This window comes from Embiotoca jacksoni, unplaced genomic scaffold, assembly GCF_022577435.1.
Source record: "Embiotoca jacksoni isolate LCO1_2020_lvr unplaced genomic scaffold, fEmbJac1.0.p SCAF_1, whole genome shotgun sequence".
Taxonomy (NCBI): domain Eukaryota; kingdom Metazoa; phylum Chordata; class Actinopteri; family Embiotocidae; genus Embiotoca; species Embiotoca jacksoni.
In genome coordinates, this window is record NW_027185229.1 from 4203504 (window position 1) to 4218790 (window position 15287).

Consider the following 15287-nt stretch of genomic DNA (forward strand, 5'->3'; position numbering starts at 1 on the left):
TGATTTAGAACTCTGTGGGTTCAATTAAGTTGCCTGTGAGTTATCCTTCTGTAAGATTATCTATCTGTTATCTCAGTGACATCCAGTTTTACTTTTATACCAGTCAGCAAATGTCTACAGAGCCTCATCTCAACATTAAATACAAATCTGACCATGCTCAGTAAGTGTGTTATCTTTGGTTGCCACTTTTACATGCAGGCTATTGCTATGTGTCTCTCTATTTGAGATGAGACCTTTCATCCAGTCATGTTTCAGTTCTGATTTTCCTTTAAATTTAACACAGATTATGGATTTCAATATGGTGATTTGGGACAGCTATGGAGTTCCATATCACTAAAGCTCATGGATGATTTAAAAGGAGGCGTGAGGACTACATCTTTTCTATAAGTTAATGCAAGAATAACAAAATTAAAAAGAACAGAATTGATTTAAAACTACTATTCAAATTATAATTCAAATGTGGAAAGAAGAATTGTTGTCCTGTAGTTTGGCCCGGTCCAAAGGTTACTGCATCATGAATAAATAGTTATGTCCAGCAATTGTGTTCAAACAAGCTTGTTGTTTTTAAAAGTAGGCTATATTGATCACATTCTCAAAGTTATTATTAATTATATCAGCACTGCTGCTTGTGTATGATTCAAACACTGTTTTACCTGAGAATGCACCTTTTTGGATACTTTTCTTTTTTTTTTTTTTTTTTTTTTAAATATTAGCTTATAATGGGTGAAAGTCACAATATTGCACAATGAAGTCACCAGAAATAAACATTAAAAAACATAAAAATGTTAAAAGGTCAAGCAATTGGGAGATCTCCCAAGACTCTTCTATTATTTAAGTCAAATCCCCCATTTTCACCACCAAGCAGCCCCAGAAACTGCTTCCTCCTGTCACTTACTGTGACAAGAAAAACATATATTACCATGAATAAAGGGAGATTTTGGACAGTGGATATTTTTGTATGCCACCATGGTCACAGGAGTCTGTCTACGTGTCCTTCTACAGCCTCAGAGCAACAAGGGCTGTACCCAACTGAGAGGCACGTTATTAGTGCAGTTTCACATTATTTAAGATCAGAGCAAACAACCACTGCAACACACCCAGAAACATGTAGATGAGGTAGCCAATAGCTCTTCATCATTGTCCGTATTGATCATTCAGGGTGGTAGACATGTGCAATACAGTGTAACCGCACAGAGTGACGCCTGTTTCTCTGCCCTTTCTGCGATTGATAACCTCTCGGGTTCGATTCAGATCCTGCAGGGTGCGCTGCGCACTTCAGGTGCGCCACCTCCCTCTTTGGCTTGGTCAAGCTGATGCCACCGGAACGTGCATCATGTCCCAGGAGCCGTCAGGCCAGCAGCCGTCAGGCCAGGAACGTGCTCAGTGGCGCTGATGTGTAAAGTTAATTACATTTCACCAATTCAGGTTCAAATCGCTGCAAACAGCTGTAGCATGATACAACCATAGGTCACTGTAGAGGATTATGGTAATTCTGGATGACATGAATGACCGTCCAGCTAATTCCAGTCCTCTGGTCTGCAGGCGCATATGGTGCAGGCTCTTACAGGCTGATAGTGGGGAGTTGGTCCCTTATTTCCAGAGCTGTAGTCTGGTAGTGACAACTGCAAATTCCCGAGTGTGTATGTGTGCGTGCGTGCGTCCGTGAGCGCGCGAGTGTGTGTCTGTGACAGAGCGACTGGCTGTGTGTGGGAGGAGTGAGCGTCGTTTCGGTGGCGGTGTGGAGAGATGGAAGCGGAGAAGGCGGATGCAGATAAGACCCGCTCTCACTCTCCACAGGAATAAGGACGCCGATCTCCCTCGGATATTTTTTTTTTTTTATCTGTTTTTTTTTATTATTATTTTTTTCTGCCAATGTACTATGATCTCCGTCGTGCTCGCGGGCACCACCCCTCCAAACGTACCAGTATATCTCTGAGCTGTCAATCATATCACGCCGGGATTTCTACATGTGAGTGCATGGCGCGCCGGGCAGGGCGGATCTGCTCACGGGGTGAAAAAACGCCGGTTGATATGGATGAAAGGTCAACCATCATCTCGTCATTTCAGTCACTCTGATTAGGTATGGCGATAGAAAGCTAAAGAGTGCGTTTGATGCATGAGAAATATAATATGGTGGGAATAAGGTGCGTATACGGTTGCTGTGGTGGTCCGTTGCTACGGGGCGTTAATAGGCCCTCTTATCAGTTAATGTAAGTCTATTTATCAGGCTTGTGACCCGCACATCTCCCCTCTTAATCCCGACAGCGACGCGGTCCTGTAACGTTGCCCAGACCACAGAGGAGGGAAGATGATGTGCGAGGTGATGCCGACCATCAACGAAGGAGACTCGGCCGGTCCTCCGAGAGGCACCGGCAGCGTCCCAAACGGCTCTGACCAGGAGGCCAACTTCGAGCAGCTGATGGTCAACATGCTGGACGAGAGAGACAAGCTGCTGGAGTCCCTCAGGGAGACTCAGGAGACGCTCATTCAGTCTCAGACCAAGCTGCAGGGGGCGCTGCACGAGAGGGACGTGCTCCAGCGGCAGATCAACGCCGCGCTGCCTCAGGTGAGGAGCAGCCGCCTTTGAAGGGGGAGGGTCTGGACGTGGTGTGGGCTCAGATAGCCCTGGTTTCCTCCTAGAAAAGTAGCATCCTCTGCATAATTAGTCATTTCTTATGATATATGATATTGAATCGAACTGTCTATACTGCAGGTTTATGAGGGGATTATTATTAGTGATGTTCTTGAATTCAGGTTGAGTGAACCAGTTGGACCCCACAACTCTTTGACCCCGAAAACTCCAGGCTAAGTGGGTTGTGTTCATTTAATGGAAATTTGATTCAGAGGATGCACCACAAAAGCACATATTAATGACATGGTGAGGGCTCAATGAGCAAAGTTGGTCTTGCTCTATATTAGCAGATTTTGAGGCACTCTCCTGAAATGGTCAGTGCTTTAAAATCTAATTTAACACTTACATGGTCTAAGATTTCTTTGTGAGAAACATCTGCTGGGGAAGCCCTCCTAACACTCCTTCATGTCCTGGGATATCGCAGTGAGAATAACTGAAGTTCAAAAGCTCACAAGTGGCAGCGTGCCAGAAAGGAGGATCTAAATGTCTAGTAGGAAGGACGGTGATGTAGTAGGTTGAAAGGTGGGTGGGAAGTAGATGTTTTTTACTTGCTAGGTCTGAGACAATTGCTGAGAGAGAGAGGAGGGTAGAGCTGCCTCCGTGTGCGGTGACCATCCTGTCAGTGGTTATGGGACTAAAAGGAGTTGATTGTAAATCTTTCATGTCTCCTTTGTGTGTGCGGATGTGTATTTGAGAGGAAAGAGAGCTGAAATGGGGCTGCTGCAGTCACTGAGCATGACGACAAGGAAGCCTCAGCACATAAAGCTGTGCTACCCTCTGACCCGCCGGTCTAAATGTGTGGCATGATGTCACAGCACGGTGTTCGTGTGTGTGTGTGAGGGAGAGCGAGGAAGAGCACCATGCTGACGATGTCGGGCTCGCTGCAGCCTCTTGTGAAAGAAACATGGCTGCTTGCAAGTGTACATGGCCCTGGGCTGCTTGCTTCCACACATGCCTGCATGTCTGCATGCGTTTGTGTGTGAATGTGTGTGTCAGCGAGGGTGAGATGAGCGAGTGGGAAGCGGCTGTCATGCTTGTTTTCTAATCCTGCTTGGTTCAGCGTAATGTTTTATTCTAGTAATAATACAACTATTAGTTACACAGTCACAGACCTCAGGGACATTATGCAGACATGTATGACTGGCGTACACATCCATAGGCTGCCTCTCACTCCCTCTCCCAGACCAACCACAGACACACACACCCGTGAGCACCACACATGGCAAACCCACCAGTGGTCATCTCCAGAGTGGGGAGATGATGCAACGGACTGTGGATGAAGCAATCCAGAGAAAAGAGAAAATCTCAGCTAAGATTGATTTCTGCTCAGTTTTGCTTTGCTCAGCTGAGGAATGAGGCCTGTCTGGCCCTGATGCATTATTGGAAATTGCAGAGTGCATTTTGTAATGATGAAGGGGGAAGTGTGGAAGAAATAACATGCTGTCTCTGATATCTCAAGTTGGGGTGTGATGAATACATTAGAGCGACGTTGTAGCGCTTGGCAGTGCTCCTGACCCCACTATTCTATATGTGTCAGTGGTAATTAGGCTGATTCGCGGCTGTGTTTATTCCCTCGACTACAATACACCATCACAGTTTTGTGTTGTGTTGCCACCTCTGCTGTGTAGCCCTCCAGTCAGCAGTGTTTTTCTTCGCATATGTGTTCCGCCCTCCTCAGGGGCACACTGATGTATGTTGGCACGGCAGTGCAACCCCCCCAATCTAAGAACTCTTTTCTTTTGCCTAACAAACATTTGTCATCTTCACCTACTCGGTGTGTGTGTGTGTGTGTGTGTGTGTATGTGTGTGTGTGTGTGTGTGTGTGTGTGTGTGTGTGTGTGTGTGTGTGTGTGTGTGTGTGTGTGTGTGTGTTTGTGTTTTGTTATGTCTTTTGTAGGTTTCCTGACTCCATGGGACTGGTCTGACCCAGAACTGTCAGATCTATGTCTCTCCTTTCAAAGATGCACACTCAAACACACATGTGCAAACAAACTGCGTGAGCATTTCAAAATTCTGCGCTCCTCAGTGTTTGCGTTGTTAAAATATACATAAACCCCTGTCACCTTGGCATCAATGTTCAAATTTATGTTCGCATCAGCAGCGTCATAAAAATGGGACAACATAGCCATTTTACCACACACATAAACAGACACACACACACACACACACACACACACACACACACACACACACGCACAGACGAGGATGGATATGTTCATTAGCTACAGAGAATAGAGTTTCAGATTAACATGTCAGCCCATTACAGTGCATAATGCCTCTAATACAGCCCTCAGAGATGGGCTCGCCCATAGACAAATCAGGATTTAAACGCACAGGCATGCACGCTTGCATGCACATGGATGGTTATATTATACACACAAACACATTGTTCCATTTCTGTGTGAAGAAAACTGTTCTGACACTGTCAAAAGAGATGTGTCGTAAAGCAAGCGTGTGTGTGTGTGTGTGTGTGTGTGTGTGTGTGTGTGTGTGTGTGTGTGTGTGTGTGTGTGTGTGTGTGTGTGTTTGTAATGCAGAGAGGACAGATAGTGAGTGAACACCATGTTTCCAAACAAGGTGTTCTTCACCCATCACTCTTTTAAATGGATTTATTTATGTATATACTTCTATATGTTATCAGATGGATCAATGGATATATAGATAGATAAATTTGTGATGCTGTCTGTGTCTGTGTGTGTGTGTGTGTGTGTGTGTGTGTGTGTGTGTGTGTGTGTGTGTGTGCGTGCGTGTGTGCGTGCGTTTGTGTGTGTGTGTATGTGTGACAGTGAGAGTATGTGTTGTGATGTTTGGACACCTGTTCCAGTCAGACACAACACTTGCTATTTTAGCCAGCATACAAATACACAGAGATAAAGGCTTACACACACACACACACACACACACACACACACACACACACACACACACACACACACACACACACACACACACACACACACACACACACACACACACACACACACACCTCACTGCCCTTCCAAAACAAGTGTCTCTGTTTCAAAATTCCTCCCTCTCTGTCGCCACTGATATCCGATACACACCGATAGTACATGCACACATGTAAATAAGCTTTGGAAAGTTTGGTTGTTTACTTGACATCACACATACCACGGACCTGTCCTCTGACTTCTCACAGCACTGATTGCGGCTTACCCTTGTGCAGACACATAAACACACATAGCTCCGTGCCTCTGAGTTTATGAGTCTCCATCCTTGTCCTGCTTAAAGTAACGAAGTTATAAAGTCGGTGAATCTTCTAAATGTGCCAATAGTTCACCCTCAGTGTTTGTTTCTCTGCATCTTTCCGTTTATTTGTTCTTATTTCTTCCAACTATTCTTTCTGCTTTCATCTTCTATCTATTGCTCCCTCTTCTTTCACACTCTGTTTATCAAACTCATCAGTAACCCACGAGTCCATTAACTGGTCCCTCAGACAGTTCTCGTCTCCGCCTACTCCTGCAGCTGACCTTCGCCTGCAGCACAACACTGTCTAGCATGGGAGGCAAGATGACACAGTGCTCACTGTTTTTCAAAGCACCCTCCATCTGTATTATGACATCCAGTCGCTTCAGAAAACAGTCAGACCCCTTCACTTTATTGTGTTGTCAAATTCATTTTAAATGAAAAAAAATATTTGTTTTCCATCAATCTTCAATCAATAACCCATAATGACAAAGTGACAGCTTGCTTTTAGCAACATTTACAAATGTATTATAAATCAAAAACTGAAATCGTTCATTTAAAAAACGATTGTTTTACTTCTTTGTAGAAACATCTTTGGCAGCAAGTCCAGCTTCAAATCGTCTTTGCTCCTGATTTGTGAAGTTTATCTGATTCTTTCTGACAGATCTTCTCAAACTCTGTCAGGTTGGATTGGAAGTTTCTGTGAACTTCCATCTTCAGGGCTCTCCACAGGTGTTCTGTAGGATTGAAGTTTGGGCAGAAACATGTCTTGAAGCCACTCCATCATTGTCTTGCTGAATGCTTTGTGTAGTTGCCACTTTACTCTCTCATGACTGTCTTATGTATTATTTGGCTTCATTCATCCTTCCCTCGGCTCTGACCACTCTCCCTGTCCCTGCTGCTGAGAAGCAACAACTTAGCATGATGCTATGAGTTTGCCACACATAAGGCTTGGAGTTTTACCCAAAACCACTCTCAGAGTCCTTTAAATATCATTTTGCCAGATCCAAGCAGGTTGTCTTCCTTGCCATCTTACCATGGTGGCCTGATTGAAGGAGTTCTGCAGTCCTTCTGGCAGATTCAGCCATCTCTGCAGAGGACCTTTGAAGCTCTGTTACAGTGACCATGGGGTTCTGTGTTACTTGGCTTGTTTTTGTCCTGATATGGAGTGTGGACCGTGGGACTCATTTGGTCCAAATGAAGATTTAGTCGTGCTCGGCTTGTAACCGAATGTAATTATGTGATATTTTATGATGAAAATTTGCAGGAATAAAAGACGGGTTGAGGAGTAGTTCTGCTGTAATGTGGTGAGGAAATTATAAATACAAAGTCAGGTATTCTTTGTCTCGTACATTGTAAGTCAAATTAATGAGAACAAGAGTTACATATACTTAAAAAATTCTGGTCTGATATAAATTCCTCCCAAAATATATTGTAATAACTAGGGCAAGGTATGATTTAGTACTCAGAGCACCAAAGAAAACTTAAGACAAGCAACAAAAGTGGGAATTCGATGTTTGTTTATATGTATCACTAGCTTTAATAAAGGACAAAGAAGCTGATCTCAGACCGTAATCACTACCAGTATTGCAATGAATATTCATATAGACTTAATACCCTCATTACTGTGGTAATGGTTGGGTCGGCTAAAACGGAGCAGGGTATTTCACACTACTTGAACCAAGGCCAGCAGAGCCTTGCAGGCTTGATACTCAGCCATATTGTACTGCACCAGAGCTGTGGTTTGTTTACAGGTACGGTGTGAGAGGGAATGAGTGTCAAAGCTAATATATGTTAGACTGCAAAGAAAAGAAGAAGAACTCCAAGATTCTCCTGTGCGGTATATGGAGTTTATGACTACACATGCACACTTTCAACAAGGCAATCCATTAAGAGGAAATTAATCACCAACTATTTTGGTAATAAATTGCTTCAGTAAGGAATTTTTCAAGAGAAAAATCTGATGGTATTATGTTCTTAAATTTGGGAATTCGCTGCTTTTCTTAATCTTACATTATGGTAAATCATATATTTTGATATTTTGGACTGTTGGTGTTGGATGAACCAGAAAAAAAAGACATCTGAAGACATCACCGTTTGTTTTGTTGTGAGACTGTGAATGTCATTTTTTATGTTTTGTGGACCTATCAATTCATTCACGCAGCAACATAATTATCGGGAGATGAAAACTCATTGCTTGCAGCCCTACAGATTTGCAGCCACCTAGAAACAATAACACATACTGTATTTTCTTAAATGTCAGCACGCACATCCTACATGTCGTCCTCAGTCTGTGTTTGTATGTGTGTGAGCGAGTGCGCCTGCAGCTCGGGTTGCTTATGCATGAATGGCTGAGGCAGCTTTGTGCACCATGATAGGGGAATATTGAAGAGGGTGGGCAAAGTCAGATGAAAAATTACCACATCTCATTGGTCTGCTGCTGAAGCCCAAATCGTATGCTATGTGTTATGTAAGCATCAAATACAGGAATTTAGGTTGATGTGGAGGAAAGTGGAGCATGAAGTGAGCAGCTGAATGTCAGCAAGATAGCCTGTAAGAGAGTGGAAAGAGAGCAAGACAGTGAGAGAGAGTTATACTTTTCCTATCGCAAACCATCTCTCGTCTTATTTCTGCATTTCGGGTCATTTTGAGCCCTTACTACATACAGTGGAGCAATCATAGATTTGCAGCTGAGATATTGTGCCTCACGGTCAGTATCTTAACCCCTATGAGCCAATGGGAGCTCTGAATACCTTCTGTCTTGATAAGATTTTCACATAAACCAAAGCCATTTTTAAAGAAAAATGTTGTCGCTTCATTAATTGAGTCTTACTTCTTTGCCCAGCAATTCATTTTGTTATGATGACATTGAACTCACCAAGTTATGTGCTGGGATTGAAAAATGCGGTGAAATCAGATGGAGAACGATGTTTGAGTAGTTTGATGACCAAAATGTGAGATGTAAAAAAAGCTTTTCTACAATATTTAAACCACTTTATTAGTGGGTAGCCTTGTAACCTAAAGCATCTGTAGTACCTGCATGTCCATGTTAAGTTATGTCAAACTGTGATGGACGTTTTAGATAATGTTTGTTTGTTGTCCCTGTCAATGGGCTAACCAGGGGGCTTGACTAAAACCTGTGTGGTCATCTGACTGATAGTGTGTCTTGCCTTGTTACACTTTTTTGCAGTTTTGGTTTCATTCCCAGATCTCAGCAATTAACTTGGTCAGTACGCTGATTTTAATGATTTAAAAGATGGCCTAAAGTACAAATATAAGATCCAAAGTGTAAAAAATAAATTGCATGCCTTTGCCTAAATGTTTTTGGGAGAACCGTCAGAGAGTTTCTGCTCATTATTGTGGTCACGTCCATAATTTTGAGATGGAGAAAAACAACTCAGAAGTGAGAAGTAGGTCTAACAGCGTATCTACTTCACAGCAGCTGACTGACATCACACCTATCCCTGTACCTTTCTTATCCTCTCTTCCTCTACCGCTGCATCCTGACATCATCTGTCAGTCTCTTTCTTTTCACTCCACAGCAGTCACTCCATAATCCCCGCTCCTGTATGTCCTCCCGTTTGGACTCTTCACCAAAGCTGTGCGCAGGTCAGACTGGCCCCTGGCAAGGGCCTGTGCACAGCTTCTAGGCCCCTGAGCACTAATAGATTATTAGTGTGCAAAGCTAGCGGCCCCCCACGCTGCTGTGCCACGCCACGGCTTAGACGCTCCATCTCTCAGTAGCATCCATCCCTCGCTCCCTCCATCCCTCTGCCAGTACCATCTGGCTCTCAGCACCAGGCACATTTAGCTCAGCCGGGCGCCAATTTGTCCCCCTGGCTGTCTGGGAGAGGGAAGGAAAGTGAAGGAAGGAAGAGGAAAGGTGGGAAAGAGGGACAGATACACAAAGAGAGAGTAAGATTTAGCAAAAGGAGACAGAACGAAAGTAAGTCGGGAAAAAAGCTGAATCAAGCGTACCTGACGGTCCCCAGCAGCGAGGAACATGCTCTCGTAATGGGAAGAACGAAAAGCCACTGTGTCTGTGTGTGTGAGTGTGTGAGTTCCTACTCTCTGGTAATAAGACCAGAGTGATTGGAGTTGCAGGACCACCAGAGGGGAAGACGCGAGTAAGAAGGGAGGGAGGCAAGAAAGGAGGGAATGAGAAAGAGGAGGAGGAGGAGCAGGGGGATGTGAGATGAAGTTTTCCAGCCAGCAGTTAAGCCCACAGCGGCCCTGCCATGTCTAACAACTACGCTATTGGAACTCTGTCAGTTCGCTTTCTCTCCTGCAACTCCCTCAGAATAAAAGAAAAGGCGTTGGTGGGCGGGGAGGGGTGTGAACGCTGGACTGAGGTTGGAGGAGGGGGATGTGTGTTTCCAAAAATGTTGGAGGGTATTGAATGCCAAGGTTATAAACATCAAGGTTATACACTGGAAAACTGTATGCAAGCACACGTGCAAAGATACAGAAGAGAACCGCATTTCTCTATAAGACACACACTCACACACAAATGCTCACATGCATATACAGTGGGTGGGCGGGGTGGTGGGTTAAGAGGGGGGGTAGCGGTGGTTTCTTTTAGACCCCAGTTTTTCACAGCAAGAGACTTAAGCAGCAGCGGAGGCAGCGGCGTCAGATGCTAAGTCCCCGGCTGGACCCTTAAAGGGATTTAAAGAACTTCAAAATGCTTCTTCTGCTCCATGAAATAGAGCTTGTCAGTGTCTCGCAACATAGCACACACACCCCCCGCTGCCGACTGTCAATAACACACACACACACACACACACACACACACACACACACACACACACACACACACACACACACACACACACACACACACACACACACACACACACACACACACACGGATATCTGTTGGAGCATGGCAGTGCAAGTGAACTGCCAGATTTGTTAGAAGGACACAGTGGTGGAATAAATATGTAGCTGTATATACTGCAGCAAATGGCTGTTGTGATATCATTTTTCTGTTTTTTTGTGAAGACATCATACCAAACATCGATGTGTTTATCTGTATTTATTTCATTATTTGTGTTGTATCAGTTTTAGGATGTGAATCATGAAAGAGCCTTTGTTTGTGACCTTTACCTACAATAGAAAAATATTCTTGATTAACGAATATTTAACTAATTAAGCAACACAAATGTGAGTGATATGAAAACTATTTTCCAGCATTACAGTCGCAAATAATTTGTCAATAATTTCAATGAATCTCCAACAAACATGCAATATAATGAAACAAACAAACTGCTGATAAGCTGCTGGCTAATGTGTTAATTGGCTCTGTGCACATCTAGCAGATCAGAATTAGCATTGATTTGGAGTCATGTTTTTAAACCATCTGGTTACAACCTGCAGTGGCCTCAATGCTGCCTGAACAAATTTCACACAAGAGAAGAATACTCAAAGCCACTCAGTCATGAAAAACATATGGATTAAACAGGCGAAGGCTGACTATCGGTATTTTTTCCACATTTCACTTACATTAATGGTCCAACAGTACAGGGAACGCACAAGACACAGTTCACTTGGTTTTAATTGACACAAGCGCTCAAGCACAGACTGATCAGCATCAGTGCCTAGTAAGGGAGCTGAATATATAATCCACAGAAGTAACTGTAAACAGCAATGTTGCAGACAATAAAACCAGAACAGCTCAGGAAAACATATGATCCTTTGATAATATATAGAATATACATAAAAAGATCAAATTGAGGAGCATTAATCCTATTATCTAAAACTTATTTTTGAATACAGGGGTTGACACACTTTAAGTACAGTACCTGGAACCGGAGGTTGCTCTGCAATGTAAAACAGTTAGGGTTGTAAGGACATAAGGCAGTTTATTATTATTATTAAAGATACAACAAAATTGAGTTGGCAACTCATCGGATTAGCAGCAAGAACAAGGTAAAAGATGTATTAAAAAAAAACAACTAAGATAAAAACAAGACGTTACTAAGATTAAACATCTTTTGCAGATGTCCCGTCATGGAGCTGCATGTCTCTGCCCTGTGCTTGTCATCTCCACCAACAGTTCTTCTCTTCTATCTCTATGCTGTCCTTTTCTCTCTATGCTCTCCTCTCACCCCAACCGGTCGAGGCAGATGGCCGCCCACCTCTGAGCCTGGTTCTGTCGGAGGTTTCTTCCTGTTAAGAGGGAGTTTTTCCTTCCCTCTGTTGGAGGTTTTTCTCCCTTAAAGAGGAGTTTTTTTTCCCTCCTAGCTTATGTGGGAATTGTTGAATTGTTGGGTTTCTCTGTATAATATTGTAAAGTCTTGCTGTAAGGACTTTAATGTGTTAAGTGCCATGAAATAACCTATGTTGTGATTTGGCGCTATATAAATAAAGTTGAAGTTAAAGTTGAAGTTGAAATAAGACATTAATAAATATATAAAGAGATAAAACACAGGCATCAGCGGCTTTAAAGTGCATGACATTTCGTTATATCTTTTACAATGACAATAAACTGCCTTATGTCCTTCGAATTTTTTTTTTTTTTTTTTTTTTTTTTCCATTAAAAAAGTGGTTTGGATAAGTGCAGGGAACGCACAAGACACAGTTCACTTGGTTTTAATTGGCAGAGAAAGACACTGAAAGTCTTTCTTGTATTTTTCTTCTAACGAGTCACCTTTGCTTGAAATTGCCTGATAGGGAGCACATGTCTGAATATGTTTATGTAATTGGTGAATAACATGGCAGATGCTCCATAAAGGGGTCATATGCTGTAAAACATAGAATAAGATCATTCCCTTGTACAGCACTCTGTTAGTTAGTCTCAGTAAACAGATGCTAGGTACTGAAATCTTACATAAGAGGATGGTTCCGGTGAGGAATTGCCCACACAGAGGCATCACTTCCCAGTATTGTCAGTGTCCAACTGTGCTGATACAACACACTGGTGCACCGCCACACATGCCGCACACAGCACACGCAGACTTGGGATGTTAGCTAGCTCAGATGATGTCTGGACAGACACCAAACTACACAGGACGACATGCACTGATTTCTCTCGACAGAACAGACACCACCCAAAGCTGATTTAAACTGCAGGAGTTCACTAAGTACACACACTGGAAGAGCTAATAAGATATTTTTGGCACATGTACATCCACAGAAAAACTCTTATATCATCTTGTCAGTATTAAATCAAGACCCATTTATTCAGCACCACCTACATTATGCCTCAGTTCTCAGCTGCAATCTGTTATTCATTTACTTCCAGTTCCATTCACAGACACGTGGGTTGGTGCAGACACTCAAAGGCGTGTGCACAATTGCACACACACACTCACACACTCACACACTCTCTCTCACACACACACACACACACACACACACACACACACACACACACACACACACACACACACACACACACACAGACAAGTTCTCTATTCCTATTATCTTTTACTTCTTTTTTATCATATTAAGTTTGAATTGTTTTTTGTGTCTCCTTGATTTCCGTAAAGCACAAGAACCTGTAGTTTGAAATCAGCTGTCTATGAATACACTTTAGTTGACTGAGTGAAGATTTCATATTAACATTACCAACGGACTGATCTGTTCTCTCTCTTCAAAGGCTCACTCTCCTCCTTCTCAGTCTCCCTGTCTCTTGTTCTCCGGTGCTCCCTGGCTCTCTGTCTTATCAGCGGTGATGACTTTAAGCGTGTGTGCTGAGAGGTCTATTAGTTAGCTATCGTTCTGTCAGATAATGCTTCATATCTCCAATGCTCGCTCACTGTACTTACAGCTTTGCTCTGACTGCATGAGACGGGAGCACCGCTGGCTCGGAAGTTAGATTTGGGACTCAAATGTCCACATTCTTCATACACGGTATTTTTTTTTTTTGTACATAGCGTTTGATTGATTTTATTATCGGATTTGACCTAGATAAGGCCAGGCTAGATGAATGTCAAAATCTAGTTTTATTCTGGAGTGGGTTCATTAACATACCAAATCAAGTGGAAGTGGAAGTGTGTGTGTGTGTGTGTGTGTGTGTGTGTGTGTGTGTGTGTGTGTGTGTGTGTGTGTGTGTGTGTGTTAGTAATTGCATGCGTGCATTTAATTGACCTAAATCAGCTCATTAAACTAGGAAGTCCAATGAGTCCTTACATCTCCCAAGCCTGGGAACATTACATTATGCTTATTTGAGGGTATACCTACCTATGCCTGTGTGTATGCATGTGCAGCAGTTTGCTAAATGCATTGTAAAGTCTGTGCGGTACATTTGATTACAATGCTAATACCTTGAACCGCACCACGCCCCCAATATGGTAATTGTCTGAATAGCCGATACGCACGCACATCACAAGCCATCATCTCCATGGCCAGTTCTGTCTGTCAACGATGAAGGTCAGTAAGCATTACGGTGCCCCATTAAAATAATGGGGGCTGTGACGTGGGCCGCCCCAGCGATACAAGAACATCGTTCACACTTTGCTGCCTTCCTCCCTCTCCACCGTCGTATACCCCGCAACGACTCTTCTTGCCCTCAATTCCACACTTCAGTGGCCCTTTCATTTGCTCACGCTGACTCTCACTCACTCCGTCTCTCTCTGTCTCGCCCACATACAATCAGACTTAAACTGATCAAACACGGAGTCACAGTGACAGCGTGCTAGAGCAAAGCCTCTCCGATGTCTTCAAACAACTTAAATTTCTCACTGCAAATACTTTACAAGCTCGGAAAAAAACTTAAGCACACTGAAAATTGCTTTCGACTGAGAATTTAACTGCAAATGGGCGAAATCGGTTTTTGATTAAATACCTGTCGGGTTACTCAGTGGCTTCTTTTCTGCTTGTGTCACGTGATGACTGCTGAGGGTCATACGAAAACTCGAGTTTCTGTAGGTGCCTCTAACTTCAGCTTCCTCTCCATTTATAGGAGAATTTCCACTCTGATGAGCCTCACTGACTTTTCTTTGTGAATCATATTTAACTTCTTTACCAGTGAAAAGTGAACACAATGTGCAAGCTTGCAAATCGTTCCACTTTACAAATCAATAAGTCACTCCTAAAACATCCCACAAAGATTTTCCTTTTGCATCAGACCTAAAGCCAACTTTTGGTAATGTTAGTTCTTTTTGCATGTTTTGCACGTTCACTTTTGGCCAACAGTGTTCAGTATGTAACAGTGGGGATCAAAGCAAACTACTGAAACAAATTGGCATGATAAATATGACACCATGTTGGTACATATATATATTATTTAAAATTAAATTGTCAAGTATCATAATGCCATCAGGACCGAATGCACAACCTCGGAAAAGTAATGACTTGCCAGATGTAACAGCTGTGAGCTAATATCCTTTAAGATATCACAGGAGCAACATAAAAATAAAATGTCAGATTCTTGCTGTACAACGGTGTGGTAGTGAGGGGAGGAGTTGGTGTGCATGTTTCCTCTTGTAAATGAGAGAACGTGTGT

General features: G+C 43.0%; 1 protein-coding gene across 5 annotated transcripts in view; it reads left to right on the forward strand.

Moving 5' to 3' along the window:
* Window positions 1-1722: 1722 nt before the first annotated feature.
* The window catches only part of ppfia4 (PTPRF interacting protein alpha 4), a 55866-nt gene continuing 42301 nt past the window's right edge, over window positions 1723-15287 (forward strand). For 3 of the 5 annotated variants that reach the window (XM_069157029.1, XM_069157054.1, XM_069157062.1), the window contains exons 1-2: window positions 1723-2080; window positions 2266-2566. In XM_069157029.1, the coding sequence (XP_069013130.1) occupies window positions 2309-2566 (258 nt within the window). In that variant the 5' untranslated portion in view covers window positions 1723-2080; window positions 2266-2308. Of the gene's footprint in view, window positions 2145-2265; window positions 2567-15287 lie in introns of all 5 variants that reach the window. The other 2 variants (XM_069157037.1, XM_069157045.1) reach the window with 2 other exon arrangements.